The sequence below is a fragment of the Mesoplodon densirostris genome, chromosome 16 (genome assembly GCF_025265405.1).
Source record: "Mesoplodon densirostris isolate mMesDen1 chromosome 16, mMesDen1 primary haplotype, whole genome shotgun sequence".
Taxonomy (NCBI): domain Eukaryota; kingdom Metazoa; phylum Chordata; class Mammalia; order Artiodactyla; family Ziphiidae; genus Mesoplodon; species Mesoplodon densirostris.
Genome location: NC_082676.1, coordinates 58,139,278 through 58,160,594, shown reverse-complemented (window position 1 = coordinate 58,160,594; position 21,317 = coordinate 58,139,278). Strand labels below are relative to the sequence as shown.

The window sequence follows — 21,317 nt, the reverse complement described above, 5'->3', positions numbered from 1 at the left end:
ATTGCAAATGAACTTATTTACAAAACAGACTCACAGACATAGAAAACAAACTTATGGTTACAAAAGGGGAAGTGGTGGGGAGGGATAAATTAAGAGTATGGGATCAACAGATATACACAACTTTATATAAAATAGGTTAACAACAGGGAACTACTGTATAGCACGGGGAACTATATCCAATATCTTGTAATAACCTATAATGAAAAAGAATCTGAAAAAGAATATGTATATGTTCAAGAATATATATGTGTGTGTGTACTTTGCTGTACACCTGAAACTAACACAATATTGTAAGTCAACCATACTTCAGTTTAAAAAAAACTCCCCCTTAGATATGGCATTCACTGATGATTCTTGCTGACCCAGTCTTTACCAGGATGGTGGTAGAATGTTGGTTTTCCAGTGTCAGCACTCGGTATTCCATTGTAAGCAAGATTCCTCCCTTCCTCCGATTCATTTATTTATTTATTTATCTATCTCTTCTTGGCACAGACTCGTGGATTCCAGTTTTTTAGTGGTTTATATTTCATTACTGTGTTTAATTAATTTGTTACTCAAATCATCCCAGATTTGGCCCTTGAGAACCCTTTCAAGCTGGCTCCTGTGTCTTTGTGATCTGCCCCCATCATTTTTTTTCAATCAGTCCTGACACTTTCTGTCATAACAAGGTATTCCAGGTTCATTTCCCACCTACTGTGCCCTTCCTCGGGGTTAATTTCTCTGAAAAGCCCTGGTTCCTTTCAGTGGGCAATGGTGTTAGAGGCCAAGATCTGGGCACCAGATGTGCTCATGACTACATGGGGTGTCTTGCTTTTTGGCCCTTTCAATGCACAGAGCTAGGAAATATATGCATGTATGTATACAAAATACACATTACCAATTCCTCCAACTCCAGTCAATTCCCAGAGGGTTCTTTCTTGCCTTCCCCCACTCCAGATTTGGATGTCTCTTCTTTTACAGCGAGAGCCCTGGCTCCCAGTGACATCAAAACATTTACGATTTGCTCAATCCTATAATACATCTTTTAAAAGTTCCAGAACTGTTTGTTGTTTGATAAATAAAGAGTTCAGGGTTGTTTGCAGTTCCCCGCTCCCCCCCACCACCAAATACTTCATGTATCCCCAGTCCACAAATTGAGGGTATAGAGTCAAGTGTTGTGTCATGAACTACTTGTCATGAACTACTGTCTGCCTTGCCTTTCTTTTCCCCCTTCAGGATAGGTATGGTATTCATTTGAAATATATTTTGGTCTTTTTTGTTGTTGTTTGTTTGTTTTAGTTTAGGGTTCTCCCTTCCCATTCGTATTGATTTAATTTCTTTTTTTTTTTAATAATTTGGAATGTTAACAAACTCAAAACTTTTGCGAAAGGGTTTGTACAAAGAAGTGTCCTTCCTCCCACATTCTTTCCATCCTGTTCCCCTCCCTCTTGTAGATAACTAACTTATTGTTCTCTGGAATATCCTTCCTGCGTTTCTTTGTGTAAAAAGCAGCAGAGGTAGGTATGCTTCCTTATTTTCCCTTCTTTCTTACATGCAGGGTATAGCCCACCATGTATGCTCTTTGGCACTTAGCTGTCTTCACTTAGCTCTATCTCCGGAAATCACTCCGTATCAGTTCACCAGTGATCTTCCTCATTCCTTTCCCAGCTGCATGGTGCATACCATAGTTGATTCAACCAATCTTTATGCTCAGACATTTAGGTAGTTTCCAGTATTTTGCAATTACAAATAATAGTGCACTGAATACCCTTGTAGGTGTGCATTTTTATATCGTTGGAGGTGTATCTTCCAGATAAATGCCTGCGAGTGGGATTGCTCAGTTGAAGGATATAGGAGTGATTTAAAGTTTTCGTTGAAAATGTATTTAAGTAAAAAAAAAAAAAAAAAGTGGGAGTTCAAATAAAATGATTAAGTAAGTAACAAATAGTACAAGCAACACACAGACATGGCAGAAACTGTAAAGGCAGGCAAATGACTGAAGTTTGAGCAAAACTGGGCTAGGGTATTGCTGCAGTCCCTTCAGACTCCAAAACAGAAACCTGGCGGGGTGGGAGCTCATGGTAAAGAACCTAATAACTGAGGTTCAGATGGAGCCCCCTGGGAATTCATCATCAGCACCTGGGTCCTGGCCTCAGGGACCATCGGGAGAAATCTGTGTCCACATGAGCCCACTGGTCTGCTTTCCCTGGTGGCGGCAGCGTGACAAATGCACCTTGGGAGGGGACCTAGGCCTCTCTGAGAAGGGTGTAGTGTCAGCAGAGAGATGTGGCAGTGGGGGCCCAGAAGACTGTGCAGAACCGTGCCGGACCTCCTGGTGTGGCATAAAGAAGGGTGCCCTTTGACCCTCGATCACCAAGACAGGCCAGATGCTCTTCGGCAGCCACTTTGGAAGATGGCTGTAGAATCCATTTTGGAGTGGTGAGAATCTGGCGAGACCCTCTCCTCTCATGCCCACGTAGCATTTTGCATACAGTTGCAGGGAGCTGGCAGGCCTAGGTAAGCATCACTACTTTTAAGAGTTGTTTGGATAAAACTGTTTAAAAGACGGGGGAAAACCTGTTTGGCTTTGAAAGAAGCGTTGTGTATTTTACCTAGAAAACTAAGTGGAGCAGCTCATCCCACAACCATGCCGGCTGGAGGAGGAGCATGACGGGGGGAACAGGGGGCGCAGCCAGGGTGACACAGCCGAGGTTCGGAAACCTCGTTGTGCATGGAGATTCCCTTGTGGGCCTGGTTCTGCACCAGAACATGACCTAGGAGGTGGGAGGGGGAGCAGGCTTGGCTTCTGCTGCTGCTTTTCTAGCTGTGTTGAGTCCTTATACTTCTGGGTTTCTGTTTCTTCAGATTCAGTATTCAGGACCAAACTAGTGGTTTTCAGGCCATTTTGTGGGAAGCTCCAGAATTCCAGAAAGGAGCTTTAGGGGCCTCTGTGGAGGCCGTGAGGGAACCCGTGGCTGGAGCTGTTCGGGCACCCGCCCACCCATTCTGTACCTGGAGCAGCTCTGCTCTCACCTCTTACCATGGTGGTGCCCTGGGAAATTGTCGTTCAGAATTAATATGCACCTGCTCAACAAAGTTTGGAGAGCACTAGACTGGATTATCTTTAACCTCTCCTCTATTCCAGAATTCTCAGAGTGTCCAGGGAGATTAAAAAGCCAAAAAGGGACAACCATGTCACAGTAGGTGGAGGCACTAGGGCTTGGCCCGGGAACCTTGGGGAGTCCTTGGAGCTGAGTTCCTGCTGTGTCAGCCAGGCAGTCGAGGAGGAAGGGGGCCTCGCAGCAGTATGGGAAGCAGGTCAAAGGTCACAGGGCAGAAGCCAGAGACTGGCACCATCATCTCATTTGGTAGTCTTCAGATGTCTTTGATGGCACGCCCCAGCAGTAAACAGAAATAAATACATAATTGAACATGCATCTCCCCAATAGATATACATTTATTATAAACTATACATATCTGTATTAATGTACAAATGTTATGTACATCATAACACAAAGTAGATTTTTAAAAGATGATAATAATTAAAAATAAAAGAGGTACTGCCTAGCGAATCATCTGGCATACCCACTGAAGTGTGTCTGCACCCCACTTTGGAGAAGACGGGGGTAGTTGGGAGGCACCTGAAGGAGGCTGGTGGAGGGGAGGATGCGAGTCCGGGAGAGAATGTTGCTTCTCAGACAGCAGTCTGCAGCGCCTCCTGCTCTTTGCCGTGGCCGCAGGCGGCGTGGACTGCTGTTTACTCCGTAGCTCTTGGTGAATTGATTCACTTGTTTTTTCTTAAATTTAGCTTCATCCTAAGCAGTAACATCCACAAAAGAACAGGTTTTCTGTGCAGCTAGCATTTTCTTCTAATGCACATTAAAATAAATACAAAACTCTGCAGGCACATTCCACTTAAAAATCGTGTGTCAGCCCCCACCTGTGTGAGAGGGTCTGCCCTGTGGGAGACTGCTCTGCGGCGTCTGACTACAGGCCACATTGGGAGGGAAGGGCCTGGTGCAGGCAAGCCCCTCCCCCGGGCCCGGGCCGACGTGGGCATGTGGGGATGCAGTCCTCAAGCCAGAGGATAGTTGCAAGCACGGTCACGCCTAACAGAGTCCCAGAAAGGTGGCAAGGATGCGACATCCCCCAGTGAAGGCACTGTGCACACACTGATCGCAGGCTGGGTGGGGCGCCCTGCACGCCACAGCTGCCGTGCATCGTTGCCAGCCCTGCCTGCCGCCAAAACCTCCCCCGGTGGCCTATCATCCATTGCTCCACTCCAGAGATGTGTAATGAGCACTTGCCATGTGCCAGGCCCTGGACTAGACACTGGAGTTCTGGTGGAGAACAAGACAGATAAGGTAGCTACTCTCATGAAGCCCACATCCTAGATGGGGAAGGCAGACAAGAAACAAGCAAACCAATAAATAGAAAACAGAAAATCCAGGTGCAGTTTTCCCCCCCGGGATCCAAAAGTAGAGTGGTCCTATGAAACCTTTTGTAGGACAAGATGGCATAAAGCCAAGATGCAGTTACCTTAGGACACATCTTGGTAACAGATGCACAATATAAATGGAGGTAAAGCACCAATGCTCCCAGACACAGTTCAGAGCTACGGCAGCTTGACGCTGAGGTGCTGAGTGCGGTTCCCGGGAAGGAGCTTGGTGGGGCCGCTCCCTCTGCTTGGGGTGCCTGCCGCCTCTATAACGGTTGCTGCAACACCAACGCTCAGTGCTATTTCTGCTTTTTGCCTATTTTTGTAAAAGGGAAAATCCTTTTCGGGTTTCTTTTGGTTAGAAAAACAGGTACTAATGTAGGTCTTTCGTAAAAGCGAAGTGGCCTAAAGCAAACCTTTCGAAAAGGTGGGGATACCTGTAGTTATACATGCTATAAAGTAAAATCAAGATGGGGGGAGGGGACAGATCTATACAGGAGAATTCCCAGTAATTTATGTAGCTGTTCCTCCCTCAAGGAGACAGAACGGAACTCCTTAATCCTTAAGTGTGGGCTGTGCTTAATGACTTGCTTCCAAAGGGTGTGGGATGCAAGGAGGAGGAAAAGTCACTTTCCAGTGGAGAAACTTGACCAACATTCGCTTGGCCAAATGATTCAGATGAACATCCACAGCCATAAGTCATGTCAATAGCCTGTGCCCTAGATAGGATGTGATGAGAGGAGCACTTCCCCTCTGCGGTCTTCCTCCCAGAAACCCATAACCCCAGTCTAATTATCAGAAAAACGTCAGTCAGAATGCCCCAGATTGAGGGGCATGCTACAAAATGAGGACCAGTCTCCTCAAGCTGTAAGGAAGGAAGGTCTGAGAAACCATCACAGCCAAGAGGAGCCTAAGGAGATATGACAGCTGGGTATAACGTGATATCCAGGATGGGATCCTAGAATAGAAAAAGGATATTAGGGAGAAACTAAGGAAGTCCGAATGAAGTATGGAGTTTAGTTCATGATAACTAAAAGAGGTAAAGGAAAAACCAGTGGGGAGGCTGTCTGAGAAGACATCTCTGAGATGGTGACGTTTGAACTGAGCCCCGAATAATGTGATTGAGTCGTGCCTGGGTAGGGAGGACTCAGGTGAGAGCATTCCAGGCAGAGCAGACAGCCCTGTAAAGATCCTGGGGCAGAAACAAACTTGCTCTGGTCAAAGACAAGTGGGAAAGAAGCTCAGCACAGCTGGCGGGGCGGGGAGGGCCCCAAGGTGAGGTCAGAGGTGGACGGGGGCCAGGCCATGCGAGGCCTTGATACCATGAATGGCATTTGGATTCCATCCTGAGTGTGATGGGAAGGCAGAAGGGGACCTGGGCTAATTTCCACTTAAAATCACTTGGTTCGGTGTGGACCACAAACTAGGGGGGCGAGAAGAGAAGCAGAGGCCACGTGGGAGGCTGCTGCACGAGTCCAGGGGAAGACGATGGCAAGGCCGAGGTAGAGCCCAGGTCCACGGCCCATCATTCCTGAACAGAGATGCCGATTCACATTTCATCATCTGTTTCCCCTCATCATGTCTCCCGAAGATGGGGGCATTACCTGAACTCTGGGTTCTAAGAACTAAGTATTTGAAGGTCCACACCTGTGTATCAAGGAACTCTGTAACAGGACACCTCACGGCACAACAACCGTCCACCTCTAACTCAGGATGTTTTCCTTTGTTGGTTCAGACCTTTTTCTCAAAATGAAAGTGTACACCGTGCTCAAGTCAGGTGCTACAGAAGTTGCCCCTACTTAATTGGGAAAAATAAAACGAGGTCCCTCCCCCTCTCTGCTTTCTGGAAGTTGTAAGTGGGAAGGGAAAACAAAGGCTTCGGTCATGTCAGAGCCTTTCTACAGTGTAAACAGTTTCAGAATATTTTCAGTGAATTTGGTTATGTTTTATTAACCACGTGTCATTTCTTCCACGCTCCTCAACTCTGGGAAGGAAGCATGGTATCAATACAGTAGAATAAATAACTGTTGAAGAAAACAATCTTGAAATAAATCATTGCGATCTGTGCTTTCTCGTCAAAATCAGGGCCCCATTTCTCGACGCTGCCAAGATGAAAGGAGAGAGAGGTTCAGGCCTCCGTCTTATTTCCCCCCAGCGTGCGTATTGCAGGGGCTCCACCACCGCCGTCGAGCGTTTGCTGGACGCGTGCGGAGCGGTCTGCCAGGCTCCGTCTTGAGCACGAGAGTGTCTGTAAAGCTCCGTCCGGGGCCGTGTGGGCTCATCCTGGTGTCTTTGTTTGCTTCCAGAGATAGAGATGGTAATCATGGAGCGCAGCAAGCTCCCGGAGCTGGCGCCCAGTGCCTCAGTGCAGGAGCAGAACACCACGGACGAGGAGAAGAGCGCCGCCACCGGCCTGGACAGCGCCCAGTGGAGCAGGTAGTCGCCGGGGCTGCGGGAGGGCTGCCCCTGAGCCAGCCGTCGGGGGCTGGGGGTAGGGCACCGCTGCTCGGTCTCTGGGATGTTGTGGAAGGGGGTGCCCTGGCCGGGTGCCCATAGAGGATAAGCCAGGCCTCTTCCCGCCCCCGGCCCCTGCTGATGGCCTCTTCTGCCTCCCGACCAAGCCGTTCTGCTTCTCCATCAGAGACACGGCTCCTCTCGAGAGGCCACAGGGACAGAGCTGGCCCTCAAGGCCGTGGTGTTCACCCCTTGGAATGAATGACTGAGGCATGGCACCACCACCCCAAGCACTTCGGTGCTGGGTCGCGTCCTAATGGGTCTGGCCTTGTACTGGCCGCTCCTGGCCATACTCTGCTGTCCCCAGAAAGGATCCCCTTGGGGGAAGCGTTTGGATTTCATTCATTTGCTGCCGCCACGCGCACCGCCGTCCGTAGGGCCTGACCTCGTGACTCAGCCGGCACGATTTAATGCTGGATTTAATGCTGCTGTCCACCTTCAACTTCTTGCCTGATTGTTCATTTCAGTGATGGCTGCCCAAACTATGTCCTCTGAAAGCTTCCAGATGCCACATTGCCTGCAGCCTTGCTGTAGCACCACCCCTTCCAGAAGGAATTGGGTGGAGGGCTGCTCCTGAAGTTGCAGCAAACTGTTAGGAAGGCTTCTTCATCCTTATCAAATGGCCCTACTGCACAGATGCCTGCAATAACTTCCTAATCCCATATGAGTGGTAATAAACGCACAGCAACGTGGTTTCTCTGTCAGCCTGCAAGGCATTCACTTCCTGAATTCTCATGGTGGGGTGGATGAAACACACACATACACATACACACACACACACACACGCATCCTATTTATTAATGCAAGTTAAAGTGAAGACTCGAAGCAGGCTAATTTTTTCCTCCGCATCTTGTTTATCTCTTTCTTGGCACGTGTTTCAATTATCTAACAGACAGGATTAATTTTTATCAGTTGTACAGGGGAGCCACTTTTAGTTTTGGTTAAATAAAAGTCATTACAGCACAATGTGGGCTGTCAGTTGTACTGACAAGACCTTTCTGATTTTGTGTTGTGACAACAAAATGTGACACCTGAAGCTCTGAAAATTAAGGAAATCATTCTAAACACAGAAAGGGAGGGGGAAGCAACCTTTAGGTGCTTGCACGGCTTTAATTTGAATATGAATCATTGAAAAACCGAAACTGACATGTTGTGGGGGATGCTTAGGCTAACGTAGGTGCATCTGCTTAATAGAATATTAGCGGCTGCTTTTCCATGAATACTGTCATGATGTGTTCAGTTCCTTAGGATCTAATAAATGGAAACAGCACGTATTTTGCATAGTATGGTAATACTGTAGCTTTCCTAAAGGAGGAAAAAAAAATACCCATGTATTGTCAAAAACAAAACATCAGCCGACCAGAAAGTTACGTTGGAGTGTTGGAGTTGAGACTTCTTTTTTTCCTGAATTTTAATGGAGAGGGGTTTTCTTAGAGTTCATTGAGATTGTTTCTTAACTTTCGGTGACCTTGGCATCTTCTACCACATAGTTCATAATGGAAGCTGATCCTGTGTCTTAAGTTGGGCCACATGCAGATTTGTGGCCCCCAGAGACTCTGGGCAGGAGCTGCGCTCTGCTCTGAGACCAGGTGCCAGGGAGAGAGTGTCCCTGGTGGAGAGTTGCCAATACCTTTGCAAAGGTATTGAGCTGTTGGCTGTCAGAGACACCGCCACGGACTTCTGTCCTCTCACCTCCTGCACTGAGCCAGGAGGTGGGCACTGAGGATGAGGGAGGGGACAGTTTGTCCTCGACATGAACTGGATCTTGACATTGGTCTGCTTGTCCAAAGAAACAGCATAGTACAAAGTGGAACTGTCCTTATATTCGCCATACACTGTGGGCTGTATCTGCATTCATTGTTAAATATAGGCTTAAGAAACCAGAAACCATTCACAACATTCTCCCTTTTCTTTAAAAAAAAAAAAAAAAAACCTTTTAAAATTTAAAAAGTAATACACATTCAGAAAATGTAAAAAAGCTTGAAAAGTATAAAGAAGGAAAAAAAGCTCTCCATAATTCAAAGGCAGCTGTTATTAGCATTTTGGTGATTTCCTGCCAGCCAGTTTTCAATGCCAATATAGTGGGAATTCTGCCCTTCCTCTCCCCAATAGCTTATACCCCCAATAGCCATGTATATTACTTTTTATTCTTGGTTTTCTCTAATATCAAACCACAAGCATCTTTTTCACTTTATTGTACTCTTAGTAAACAAAATTCTAATGGCTTCATAATACTTCGTCTCATGAAAGATGGTATATCCACTGAGCCCTCCCTCTGCTACTGGTCATTTGGTTATTCTTATTATTCCCAAATGAAAATACAGTCCAAATTCCAAGCAGCTGGCTTACAAGAAAGTGTTTTATACTTTATCCTGCTCTTACGTTTGGAAGCGTTATTGCTAGGGGCTTAGAAAAAAACAGATCCACACATGGCAAAACTATTCGCGCATTTGAATGGTGATGACAGATCTGGGCCTCCAGAGAAATAGAGCCTGAACGTAAATGTTCCTTAAAAGTTTCTTCCTTTAATTTCTGTGTGTCACATGTTTGTTTGAAATGTTATGACAAGTGCATTTCACTGCTTCTGCATTTTTCAATATAATATTTTGAATCGATGATACATTTGTGGAGTATCAAAATTCAAAAAAGTATAAAATGTTTTGCAGTGAATAGTCTCCCTGTTTCTCTGCTGCACCATCTCGCCCCTCACCCCCCCCGCCCCCTCCCCCCACCCAGTCAGCAGTGTTGACAGTAGCTTGTGTCCTTCCAGGGGTAAAGTGTGCCCTTGGTCACTCATTGAGTTGCTGTGCTCTCTTGGCTTCAACCTGGCATCCGGGGGCAGCCGCAGACAGTCATGGGATCAGAGCCTCCTGCCTACAGGCCAGATCTGTGCATATTCTATTATCCTCATGTTGAAGAGTCTTTCCGGGCCAGGCCGTTCACCTGGAAGGGCAGCATTTAGGGTGTGTGGTTTGTGATATTTGCAGCCACTCTATAGATCTCACCTACAAAGCATCAGGTGAGAGACTTCTTATCGATCCCTTCCAGTCCGGGAAGGTCAGCCCAAGAAATCACTGGGCCAGGACCTGCCAAAGTGAGATTGTAGAGAAGTGCCCTTGGAATACGCAAAATAGAAATCCAACAGCAGCTCTCATGTATGAGCACTTTCCACCCTGTGCCTGGGCCTGTGTTAAATGCCTCTCTGTTGTCATTTCACTTGAATCTTCACAGTAACCCCAAAGGGTTTAATCCCCACCTTGCAGATGGGGGAAAGTTTTAGGTAACGTACCCAAGGGTTTGCAGCTAAGTAGAGGCAGAATCAGAAGTCGAACCCAGGCAGTTCTTGCTCCAGGGTCCACATTCTAAAATTGTTCAGACTTGTTGGTACCTTGTCTGCTATTGTGAGTCTATTACATTGCCCCGTTTTCTTCATTCTTGTGTCACTCTTTGAAGTGATGATGTGGCGTGTCCATTCTCTGTCTGCCCACTGGCATGGAAGTGCCGCAAGACCAGAGACTTTGTATCATTTATCCCCAGTGTCTGGGACAGCGGGTGAACGATGCTGAGTGATTAAGCGGTTGGTTCGTTCCTTAGTCGGTTTACCCTGGAGATGACAGCTTCGCACGGGCGGGGCCTGCCTCTCTGTCCCCTTTGTGTCCTCCAGGCCTGGTGCTGGACTGGGCACACGGCGGACGTGCTGCATGCTGGCGGTGGGGCTGTAAAGGGCTAAGGCAGCTGCTTCCCGTGTGCAGGTGAGGCTCATGCGTGCCCCTCTTTTCCAGACCCTTCCTGGATATGGTGTACCACGCCCTGGACAGCCCCGAGGACGATTACCACGCGCTCTTCGTGCTCTGCCTCCTGTACGCGATGTCTCACAACAAAGGTAAGCTGCTCGGCTTGTCTGCCTTCAGGGAAGAGGAAAGCTGCTTTCCTTGAAGAATTTCCTTTCTGGTTTTGGCAGACTCCCACAGAACTTCTCTTCAGCCTCGTTAGAATTTCTCAGGTGCTTTTCTACAGACTAAAGCCACAGGAATCGGTTACTCAGGTGGCACGGGGCTGGGGCGGGCAGAGGAGGAGTTTCAAGTGTTGACCGTCCAACCCAGCATGACTGTTCGCACTGTGCTTTGCTTTCAACCCCTTGGTTTACAACTGACTTAGGCTTCCTACCTCTTTCCTGACATCAGAAGAGAAATCAGTCAAATTGTAATCTTGGTTTTGCTATTTATAAAAGTTGATGTGCTGTTCTGGGTTCAGAACTAAAATAGACTCTGAGTGGATTGTGTGGAAGCATAGGTTTCCTTTCTGAAGAAAGGTGTGGTTCTCTGGCTTCCCTTGTTGAGGCCGAGTGGTGAGGATCGGACTTCCGCGGAGTTGACAGATTTGATTAGAATCCACTCATTTACTTCCTCTCTGAGAACAGTCGCTGGTGTGTGTGCCACTTGGCTTGACACGGGCAAGTTCTCAAAGCACCACATCAGAATCTCTTTGAAGAAGAAATGAAGAATATTCCTTCTGGCCCCTGCCAAATGCCGGGCTTGGCATAGATGAGACTTTGCATCAAGTGTTGTTTTAGTAGGTTTTTCATCAGCTTGTTGGGAGGTAGTTGGAGGTGGGTTTTACTAAGACAGCCAATGGGTGGAGTCATTGAGAAAGCGCTCAACATAAAGTATGTGCTTACTCTTAAATCATTAATCATGATAAATAGGTTGATTAGTGGCAAAAGGAAATATAGTGAAAGAGGCCTCCTCTCTCAAGTTGGTCCTCCAGTTCTCTTCTTCACAGGCAGTTCATGTTAACAGTTTCTTGTGTGTCTTTTTAAAGATATCCATGCAAACCCAAGTACAAGTGTATATTATTTTATTTATGTGGGTTCCCCACCCCCTGCCCAACATGAATGGAGGTTCATTCTTTATTGTCTGTTCTGTGCCTTGTTTTTCTCACATCATCATGTATCAACCCGTCACTTCCCATCCCTATAGAACTGCCTCGTGCTTTTTAATCCTGTGTCTGTGCCATCATTTATTCCGCCATCCCCTTACTGAATGACACTGAGTCCATTTCCAGGCTTTTCCCACCAGAGACAGGACCGGCCACGATGGCTCTTCTCCAGTATAAGTCATTGTGCTCACGTGCAAGGGTGTAGATCTAGCCCGAGACTTCCTCTAAAAGATGCATAGCAGGCTCCGAATCCTCCCTCCACAATCTCGTTCACTCCCATGGCTTCTGCGACTCCCTCCAGCTCCTGCCTTGGTGACTGGCACACGGGAGCCCTCAGTTACTGGGAGTAAACAGAACTCCAAGCCTGACCGATGGGAGTCGGCCCCACCCATGGATCGCCTGCCATTCCCCCGACCCTCACCTTCCATGCCCGCCGCACTCCAGCCCTGCAGTCTGAACTCCTGACCCTTGCATGCTGGAGACTTCTACCTAGGTGACTGAGCAACACTTTGAAACAGTCTGACTACACCACACTCATCCCCCCCCAAAATATACCCTGACCTCATCACACTTACTGCCGTTTCTGTTTCAGTTGAAATTGCCAACCAAGGTTGAAACTGCCGCGACCTTTAGCTCTTTCCCTCCTTTGATCCCAGCATTTAGTCATCAGATGTTGTCATTTCTCCCTCTTCAGCCTATCTGATCAGCAGAATTTAACTGAGCACAGCTCAGTGCCTGGCTCTAAGTTAGGTGCTGGAGGCGAGAACCAAAGGCACGAGAGCAAGAGAGAGATTGAGCACGTCATCCCAGTGGCCATTACCACAGCCTCCCCGAGGGGTCAAACACACGGCCATTTTATAATCCATTCTCCACAGCACTGCCGGGTGATTCTCTGTAAGACTGTGTTGACCGTGTCCTTCCCCTGTTCAGAAGCCTTTGGTGCTTTCTTCTCTCCCTGGAACTCCAGTCTCCTGTACCTGCCATTTTGAGTATCTGGATTGCACCTACCATTCTAACTTGACCTGATTCCACCAACTTCCCTGTCATAGACTCTTGGCTCTGGCCCAGGGAGTCAAACTTTGCTACGCAGTGATTGAACTCTTGCATGGAGATAAACTTGCAGTGGCTGTCATGGTACTCACTGAACTCTTTAATATTCTTTTGGTTGCAAGGCGCCGAAACCACCTCACATTAACTTAACGAAGAGAGAGAGTCTTATAGGAAGGCCCCTGGGGCAGCTCATGGGATCCAAGAAGTTGCCGAAAAGCCGAGGGAAGGTCAGGACCAGCTCTGGGGACTTCCCTTAAGGTAGATCGCGTTGTGGGTCCATCAAATCCCAGGCAGGGAGTCTGTCTCCGTTCAGATTTCAAACTGTTGGGCTAGAGATCTCATTGTTCCAGGTTGGTGATATGTCTAACTCTGGAACAGTCAGTTATGGCTGGGGGTGGGGTGGGTGAGAGTCAGGGTCACATAGCACAGAGCTGGCTCCAGGGGTTTCAGCTCTGTGTCTGGAACTGCTCCCAGAGAAGGGAGCTTCTTTGGAAGGCTGGCAGCCACCCCAGTCAGAGCCAACACGCCTACCTGTTCTTGGCTGATCTGCCACCTTCTTGTATCCACCTGTGTTTTTTCCTGCCATTTTCTCTGCTGTAACATCACCATCTATTGAAATTCTGCTCAACTGTCAAGGGTCTGCTGAGAACTCACCTTCTCCTGGAAGTTTTCTCTGATCCCTTCAGGTGATACTCACTCTGGGTTAGTACCGCCTAGTGTGGCAGGCATATTTTATACTTTGCTGGATTTGATTTGCTAAAACTTTGTTAAGGACTTTTGCATCTATGTTCCTGCGTGTTATTAGTCTGTGGTCTCCCTGTAATTCTCTTGTTTTGTTTGCTCTCAAGTTATGCTTACCTTATGAAATAAATTGGAAAGTATTCCCTCCTCCTGAATTTCTTGGAGGAGTTTTGGTAGAACTGGTATTATTTCTTCCTTTACTATTTGGTAGAATTCACCAGTGAAGCCATCTGGGCCTGGAGTTTTCTTTGAGAAAAGGTTTCAAAGTACTCAATTTCTATAGTAGATATAGGGCTATTAAAGCTTATCTGTTTCTTCTGTTCAAGTTTTGGTAGCTTGTGTCTTTCAAGGAATTTGTCATTTCATCTAAACTGTTGAATTTATTGGCATAAACTTTTTTACTATATTCCTTTATTATCCTCTCTCTCTTTTTTTTTTTTTTTCTTTTTTTCAGTCATGCTGTGCAGCATGTGGGATCTAAGTTCCCCGACCAGGGATCGAACCTGTGCTCCCTGCAGTGAAAGCACAGAGTCCTAACCACTGGACTACCAGGGAATTCCCCTTTTATTATCCTCTTAATGTCTGTAGGATCTATAGTAGTGCCCCCTTTCTAATTCATGGTATCGATAGTTGAGGTCTTCATTTTTTTTTCCTGATCAGTTTGGCTAGAAATTTATCAATTTTATATTAATTTTATTGGTCCTCTCAAAGAACTTTCTTTTGGTTTCATTGATTTTTTTCTCTGTTGTTTTTCTGTTTTATATTTCATTGATTTCTGTTCTTTATTTCTTACCTTTAGCTGCTTACTTCAATTTTAATTTACTCTTCTTTTTGTAGTTTCTTAAGATGGAAGCTTAAATCATTGATTTTTTTATGCTACTCAGTTTATTTTATTTTACTTTTAAAAATTAACATACAATAAAATTGACTCATTTTGTGTGTAGTTGCATTAATTTTAGCATATTTATGGATTTGTGTGAACACTACTCTAATCAGGTGTTACGTTGTAGCTCTATCAACCAAAAAATTCCCGCATGCTATTCCTTTTCAGTCATACCCTCTCCATACCAGTCACTGATTTTTAAACTTCTCTTCTTTTATAAAATATGAGTTTAATGCTGTACATTTTCCTCTAAGCACTGCTTTAGCTGCCTGCAGTAAATTTTGATATATGTTGTTTAATTTTTATTCAGTTTAAAATATTTTGTAATTTCCCTTCTGATTTCTTTTTGTCTATTCTATCATCTGTGTAATTTCTAGCCGTATTTCTATTATTGATTTTTCTTCTGGTTTGATTTTAGGTTATGTTTGTTATATTTTCCCTTTTTTTTTTTTTTTTGGCATGCCTGATATTTTTTGATTGGTTGACAGTTACTATGAATTTTTTGTTGTTGGATGCTGAATTCTTGCTTCCTTTCAAGATTTTTGGGCTTTGTCCTGGGACAAGGTGAAGTTACTAGGAGTCGTTTAGGTCTTCTTAGACGCTGGCTTTTAAGCTTTGTTTGGTGCTAGTCCAGAACAGCCTTTAGTCTCTGGCTCACTTGACCCCAGTCCAGAGGCCGTCCCCTTCCAAGGGCTCTACTCGATGAGCCATGATTAGGTAGTCCTTCCATGCTGGCCGCTTCCCAGCCCCGTGTGAGCTCCTGGGGTTGTTCCACCTGCCTCCTCCCACCAGGCCTTTCCCTTTCCTCCCCTGTGTGCCCAGGGCAGAACTTAGCGGGGGCCTAAGAAGGAACCCCCTTGCCGATCTGTGCAGCTCCCCCGCCTCTGCTACTGTCTCGTGTCAGTTCCAGCCACTTGGCCTCTCTGAACTGCAGACTCTGCCTTCTCACCTCAGAGAGACCGTGAGCTTTGTTTGGGTTTTCTCAGTCTGTGGTGAGGCCTGGAAACCTTCCAGACGGTGGCCTGGAGCAATCACTGGGCACACTGCCTTAGTTTCTTCTCTCTCAGGATCACCCTCCTATGCTGCCTGTTGTCTTGTCCAGTGTCTCATGACCATTGTTTTAGATGGTTTGCCTTTCTTAGCTGGAAGCTGTAGCATTTAAAAAAGAAAGTTTTATCAAGGTATAATTGATAAACAGTGAACTGCACGTATTTAAAGTGTACAATTTGATAAGTTTTGACACATTTATACACCCATGAAACTATCACCACAGTCAAGTCAGTGTACGTATCCATCACTCCAAAAGTTTTCTCCTGCCCTTTGTCACCCCTCCGTCCCTCTCTTCTCCCACCCCTCTCCCTAGGCAACTCTGAACTGCTCCCTGTCACTATAGCTTGGTTTGCACTTTCTAGACTTTTATGTAAATAAAATCATGCGATAAATACTCTTTTTCTGTATGGCTTCTTTCAATCTGCATAATTATTTTGAGATTCGTCCATGTTGCTGTGTGTATCTGTGGTTCCTTTCTTCTTATGTTTGATTAGTATTCCATGTGTGAATGTACCACAATTTGTTTACCCATTCATCTGTGAACGGACGTTTGGGTTGTTTCCAGCTTTTGACCATTACAAACAAAGCTGCCGTGAACACTTGTATGTAGGTCTTTGTATGGACATGTATTTCCATTTTTCTTGGACAAATGCTGAGGAATGGATGACTGAATCATAGGATAGGTGTGTGTGTGTTTGTTCTTAAGAAACTGCCAAACTATCTTCCAAAGCGAACACATGCTCTTACATCCCACCACCAGTGCACGAGGGTTCTGGTGTTCTGACACCCTCACCAGTGGGTGGCGCGACCACCTTTTTTATTTTAGTCATTTTAGTGGGTATATAGTGGTGTCTTATTGTGATTTTAATTTGCATTTCCCTAATGACTAATGACGTTGAACAGCTTTTTAAGTGCTTAGTCTGCCATCTTCTCATTTCCTTTGCCCACGTGTTAATGGATTGTCCATTTTCTTATTGTTGAGTTTTGAGAGTTCTTAATATTCTATATACAAGTCCTTTATCAGATGTCTTTAGCAAAGATTTCCTCCCAGTCTGTGGCTGGCCTTTTCATTTTCTTAACAATACCTTTGGAAAAGCAGACGCTTTTAATTACCATGAAGTTCCCATGGCACTTTTTTATGCTTTTGCTCTGCGTGTTTTCTCTCCTACTCTGGACCGCTGGGCCTCTGAAGGCAGAGACCGCGTCGCTCTCAACGGCCTCCTGCAGTACTCAGCTCGGCGCCTGACACCCGGTCAGCGCTCAGCCAAAGCTTGCTGACTGATTGCCTCTCAGCCGTGTGGCAGCTCCCCCGCGCTGCTCTCTTCCTGGCAGCCGGTGCTCGGTGCTCGGGGCCTCCGCAGGGAGGGTGCTGTTGGCGGGTGTGGGGATGCCCAGCTCCAGAGGGCCAGGGGGCACGTGGGTGAACACTTCATCTTATGGGGGGCTGGCTTTCTGAGCAGGCTTCCTTCCAGGAGTCCCGCCGTGTGCTGGGGAGTGGAGAAGTGGTGGCTGGCACACCACGTTCCTTCGTCCATGATGTGGCCAGAGAGACGACCCTGCCGAGGTCCTGCTGGGGAGCCCACCTCTCTTTCTTCCTAAAAGAGTGGGACTCTGTATTCGAGGGAATTTAATTCCTTCTTCCACTTCCTGCTAATGCTTTTCATTTATTTATTCATTCACCCTTCTGACAAATATTTCTGAAGCCCTTCTTAGGTGCCAGGCACTGTGGTTAATATTGAGAACACAGCGGTGAACCAAACAGATTTTCCTGGTGGCGAGTGTGGCTGCTGCGGAGGGAGCAAGGCGACAGTGGTGGAGGAGAAGGCAGCGTGACGGGTGTGATCTGTGATTGTGGAGGAAGCCAGGGGTGGTGGTGCCGGGGTCACTAGCTTGGGTGGTCAGGGAAGGCTTCTCTGAGGAATAGACATCAGAGCTGAGGCCTGAAGAATGGGAAAGAGTCGGCTCTGCAAAGATCTGAGGCAGGAGTGCTCCAGGTAAAGGGAATAGCCTGTGCAAAGGCCCTGAGGTGCAAAAGACCTTACAGGTTTGAGGAGCAGAAAGCAGGTCAAGGTGAGGCTGACCAGGTGGGCAGAGACCAGATCGTGAAGGGCCTTGAAGGCTGCAAAAAGGAATTTAGGTTTTATTCCAGGTGCAGTGGGAAACACCTGAAGGATTTTTAAGTAGAAGAGTGACATGGTCAGATGGAAATTTTTGGAAGATTACTCTGGCTGCTGGATGGAAAGTAGGTTAATGGGGGTGGGGGAGTGAGTTGCAAGGGGGAAAGCTGGGCGGCTTGTGAGGAAGCTGTTGCAGTAGTCCAGGCAGGGATAATGTAGAATGAATTATGGCGCATTGGCCACGGAGATGGAGAAAAATTGGAAAGTTTTACGATACATTTTGGAGCTACAGCCAGGATGAGCTGATGGACTGGATGTGGGGGGTGAGTGAAAGGGACGCTGGGGCAGCTGTGTGTGGCCATTTACGAAAACAGGGAGACAAGGGCAGGAGTGGGGCCGGGGGCGGAGACTTCTGCTTGATTTGGGTGGGAGGGGGCACCACGGGAGGAGTCTGTGTGATGCCCAGGGCCCTGCCTCCTGCCACTGTGTGACTGGTGGTGCCATTTCCAGAACCAGCGAGTGTGGGCTATGAAGCAGGTTTGGAGAGGAAGCTGGAGAGTTCAAGTTCAGCACCCTGAGGCCCAGGTGCCTGGGGTACCCCCAGGGGAAACTGCCTAGCAGGGCGAGCTGCCGCTTGGTTTATGCTCCAGTCTGGCCTGCGAGTACAGGTCTGCATTTGGTGGGGGCCGTTTGGTGGTGGTGCTGGCGGTGGCGGTGGGTGGGTGGGTGGTTGCTGTTTTGGTTAGGCAGCAGGCAGTTAGCTGCACTTAACCTTCAGCCTCTCTTTTCCAGATCCTTGCCCTCTAAGCAGGGCCCCTAATGAAATGGTCTCTTTCCGATAGATTTTCCATCATAAGACAATTTTAACATAAAAGCAATGTTAATAAAAACCAAATGTTAGCTCAAGCCTTCCAGTAAATCATAATAGATTAGATGCTGCACCGAAGTGAATATCGCACAGTGGAAAGGGTTGACCGGTTGGAGGAAGGCTCTCGCTGTGATTCAGTCAGGCCCTGTGATGAAGGCTGGTTCATATCTGTAATAGCAGATGCAGCCCTCTCTCCTTTGTCAAGTCTGCAGGGCCCTGGCCCAGGGGAAGGGGAAGGGGGGTGAGTTTTGCAGCTTTGTCTTCCTAAAGGTTCCCCTGCTCTACCCACTACCCCTTCTACTCCCTGCCCCCTCCATTTATCATTGTTTACCCAAGAGGAATCTTGGGCTTTTTGCTTTTTTTGTTTTGCTGAGAAGTTACTGGAACATGGATGAGAGGTATGGGAAAGCTTGAAAGGTAACAGGATAAAGGGAGGCTTTTGCCATGCGGAGAGTTGGCAAAATATCATTTTGGATCTCGACTGACACATAATCAGAACTGGAAGTACATTGGAAATTGGCCCAACATCTGGTTAGCTTTCGAAATAGTTGGTCTATAGTCTTCCAAAGCTGGCAATGCTTGTGTGACTCCAGCCAAGGAGACCGAAAGAAAGAAAAAAAATTTTTTTAATTAATTTATTTATTTTTGGCTGCACTGGGTCTTCGTTGCTGCGTGCAGGCTTTCTCTAGTTGCGGTGAGCGGGGGCCACTCTTCGCTGCAGTGTGCGGGCTTCTTGTTGTGGAGCATGGGCTCTAGGCACGCGGGCTTCAGTTCTTGTGGCACATGGACTCAGTAGTTGTGGCTCACAGGCCCTAGAGCGCAGGCTCAGTAGTTGTGGCACACAGGCTTAATTGCTCCACGGCATGTGGGATCTTCCCGGACCAGGGCTCAAACCCATGTCCCCTGCATTGGCAGGAGGATTCTTAACCACTGCACCACCAGGGAAGTCCAAGAAAAAAAATTTTTGACCATTATTTTTACCTGGCACTATTGTGGTCTCTTTATGCAGGTTTGTCTGTCTACTTTTTATGTAGCTTTGGTCTGGGTCTGTTCTACCCTTGTCTTGAATGGGGGTTTCCACTAAGGAGGAAGAATCTAGAACCCAGAGGGGAAGCTTAGGAGCTGGTTACTGACATCACGGAGCCACACCCTTCCCTTCTATTTGGGATTCTTTGAATTAGTTAGTTGGGAGTTTGGGCCCCGCCAGTCCCAGGCCGGTGCTTGTAGGGTGGGAGTGATGACAAGGGCGACCCGTTCTGACTCACCAGGGTAGAGCGGGATCTGACCCTGGTGGGGAGGAAATGAGGAAGCGTGGGGTCTGCTGGAATCTGGACGTGCGAGCGCGGCTTCCCAGGCCATGTGAAGTGCATCTGGGTTTCTCTGGAATTCGTCACTCGGCACTTAGGGGGTTGAAGCAAATAGGACAGTATATCATGTACAGTGTTTATTTCAGTCAGAGGGAAATGGCTGGCGAAGGAACTCGATCGGGTTTGCAACAAAACCTGCTTCTCAGTAACTGGAAACCTGTGTGTGTGTGTGTGTGTGTGTGTGTGTGTGTGTGTGTGTGTGTGTGTGTGTCTGTCTGTCTGTCTGTCTCTCTGTCTGTCTCTCTGTCTATGTCTGTCTGTCTGCCTGTCCATCCGTCCACCTGTACATGTGCCATTTCCCTTTCACATGCATATCATTGTCATATTGTCACACTGACCTTGTTCATTCACAGCTGTCAGCCACTGTTTTGTTTGGACCCAGAAGAATGTCTTAGAGACCGTGGTAGGAAAAAGAGAGAGACGGGGAGGGAATGAGGCACCTGGCCGAGCAGGAACTTTGGGGAAAGAGCGGAGATGCCCAGAGGGGTTCTTTACAAAGTTTTGCCATGTGTTGTGTGGAATGGACCCTGCTCTCTGCCTCCCCTTGGCTGGTGGTAAAATCTACTGCACATAGGATGTGTTGCAACATGGAGTCTGTTTTGGGAAAGTGCTGGAAGCGGGGAGATCACCTTGAGTGGCCAGGGGGATGGAGGCTGCTCTAGAGTTGGCCATGACAACCAGGTCATGTCACCTGCTAGCTGCCCTCCAGGGGTCCTGGCATCCAAGCCATGTCTGTCCCTCCCCTAGCTTCTGCCTCATCACTTCCACCCAAAGCCCCGACCCCACTCTCCCCGAGCTCTGCCATACTCCCTGCCCTGCCCCTTGGCCTGGCAAGTCCTGGTCGTCCCTGAGTAGCTCATCCTTCAGAATCCAACCTATCTGCTCGTCCCCTGCGCTCCCCACACACAGTTCAGCGTGCCTTCTTTGGGCCTTCTAGAATAGCTTGATGTTAGCTTTGGTTAGCTTGTTTTGCTTTCTGTCCTTTTGTTCTTTCATTCTTTCTTTCCTCTTATAACACAGCTGATATAGAACTACATTAAGCCACGTTCAAAGTAAAAATTCCCAACAGTGCAAGGTAACGACAGGTAACTATCGTACGTGACCGAGTGCTGCTTCTTACTGCGTCCTGACAGCAGCCCTGGGACGGGCAGTTTCTGTAATTATTCCCATTGAACATGTAAGGAGGCTGAGAGTCCAAGAGGTAAGTATCAAAACAAAATTCCTCCAGCACCTGGCACCTGGCCCTTTCCCCTTCCATCGCGGCCACAGTGCAGCAAGAACCCTGGGAGAGAACGAGCCCAAGGGCGCGAGGAGGCCTTGCAGGGCGGCAGTAGCTTTTGTCAGACCAGAGGGCAGGCCCCCTCTCAAACTG

At 47.4% G+C, this 21,317-nt stretch overlaps 1 protein-coding gene across 3 annotated transcripts in view; it reads left to right on the top strand.

Annotated features, from left to right (window-relative positions):
• The window catches only part of CLEC16A (C-type lectin domain containing 16A), a 210,424-nt gene that overhangs the window by 63,330 nt on the left and 125,777 nt on the right, over positions 1–21,317 (top strand). For all 3 annotated transcript variants that reach the window (XM_060120550.1, XM_060120549.1, XM_060120551.1), the window contains exons 11-12: positions 6,724–6,853; positions 10,714–10,814. In XM_060120550.1, coding sequence (XP_059976533.1) covers positions 6,724–6,853; positions 10,714–10,814 — 231 coding nt within the window. The remainder of the gene's footprint in view (positions 1–6,723; positions 6,854–10,713; positions 10,815–21,317) is intronic.